Source organism: Lycorma delicatula, chromosome 2, assembly GCF_047948215.1.
Source record: "Lycorma delicatula isolate Av1 chromosome 2, ASM4794821v1, whole genome shotgun sequence".
NCBI classification, from domain to species: Eukaryota; Metazoa; Arthropoda; class Insecta; order Hemiptera; family Fulgoridae; genus Lycorma; species Lycorma delicatula.
Window position 1 is genome coordinate 91,907,673 of NC_134456.1, and position 1,494 is coordinate 91,909,166.

At 30.9% G+C, this 1,494-nt stretch overlaps 1 protein-coding gene across 1 annotated transcript; it reads right to left on the reverse strand.

Annotated features, from left to right (window-relative positions):
• Window positions 1-390: 390 nt before the first annotated feature.
• LOC142319905 (uncharacterized) lies at window positions 391-855 on the reverse strand. Its single transcript, XM_075357579.1, has one exon. The coding sequence runs from the start codon at window positions 853-855 to the stop codon at window positions 391-393; it is 465 nt and encodes a 154-aa protein (XP_075213694.1).
• Window positions 856-1,494: the final 639 nt, after the last annotated feature.

The window sequence follows — 1,494 nt, forward strand, 5'->3', positions numbered from 1 at the left end:
ATTTTTTAATTCTTCATATGGAAATCTGCTCTTTAAGTGCAAACATTCACATTGAATGAATCGAATAATAGTTGATTAATAATGTCTGCTTCCATCTCTGTATAGGCGATTCACCTGTTCCGGTTTCAAAGGGTTACCAGCGCTTTCTTGGCCGTCCACACTTCTTTTTCCCTTCAGTCGATAATATATTATTTCCTTGGGGAACCTTCCCTCTTCCATCCTATTAAGGTCCTTCCACCTCTTCCTGGTCTCTACTACTGTGTCGCACAAGGGTAGAATATTTAACTCTCTTCTGATATCCTCGTTCCTAAAACGATCTTGTCTAGTGCACCCCTTTAGTGAACGCAGGTATCTCATTTCCGCTGCCTGAATTTTACTGGGCTGTCTCTTTTATAAGATCCAATCCTCAGAGCCATACAACAGAGTAGGAACAGCCATCACTTTATATAACTTCATTTGAGTCTCATTCAGCAACTTCCTGTGCAGTGTTCTCCTTATTGTTCCACAAATGGCTTGAAATCTAGAGACGTTCTTATCGCAGTTTCCATCGTTCTCGTAAGTAACATCACTTCCTAAGTAATTAAAATGAGACATCCGTTCAAGAATCTTATCTCCTAGAACGATTTTTGATCTAACAGGAAACTTTCCCATAAATTCCATGACTTTTGTCTTTGTCAAGGATATCTTCATATTATATTGAGAGCTTAAACCAATCAGATAGAACAAAGCCCTCTGCAAATCATCTTCCGTTCTTTGAACGATCACCTCATCATTCGCAAATAAGATATTACTGATAGATAAATCAGGGTTTATTTGTATCCCTTGGCTTATTGCACTCTTCCATACTGTACACATTTTATTTATATATATATATATATATACTAGCGGACCCGACAGACGTTGTCCTGACATGGCATTGTTCTGTAATAAATGCACAACACATAAATATAAGTAACTTATTTAAGTTAAAATTAGCAGCAATTGGACGAAATTTCAAGTTTCATAACTATGTGATAGCTTATTTAATCGATTAATAAAAAAATTAAAGCACTGTAAAAAAGAGCCACGTAGTTCAAATTTTAGTAGACATTTTTATCATTTTTTCATTCTTTATTTATTTTCTCATTCTTTATTTTAACATCTATTTTACCAAATATTAGATAATTGTAAATTAAAAACAATTTTAGAAATTTTTTTATAAAATTAATCAGCTGCAAAAAAAAATTATAACTTCCAATTTTTTAAATATACTTTAAACTATAATTATTATAATAATTAAGTAATTTATATTTTAATTTTATAAATGTTATAATTTATTTTACAAATTTACATTTTTATTTTCAAAGAGCCGTTCAATATATCATAAGTTGTATAGAATCAAATTAGAACTTACAATTTAAATTTGTAGGTTAAGTTGATTGTTATTGAATTGCATGTGTATACATCATTAAAATACATGAAAAATCATGTAAAATACTCACTTCAATACTGCAC

Excerpts from the sequence above, each read along its gene's own strand:
- LOC142319905 (XM_075357579.1), bottom strand. The coding sequence starts at position 855 with ATGTGTACAGTATGGAAGAGTGCAATAAGCCAAGGGATACAAATAAAC.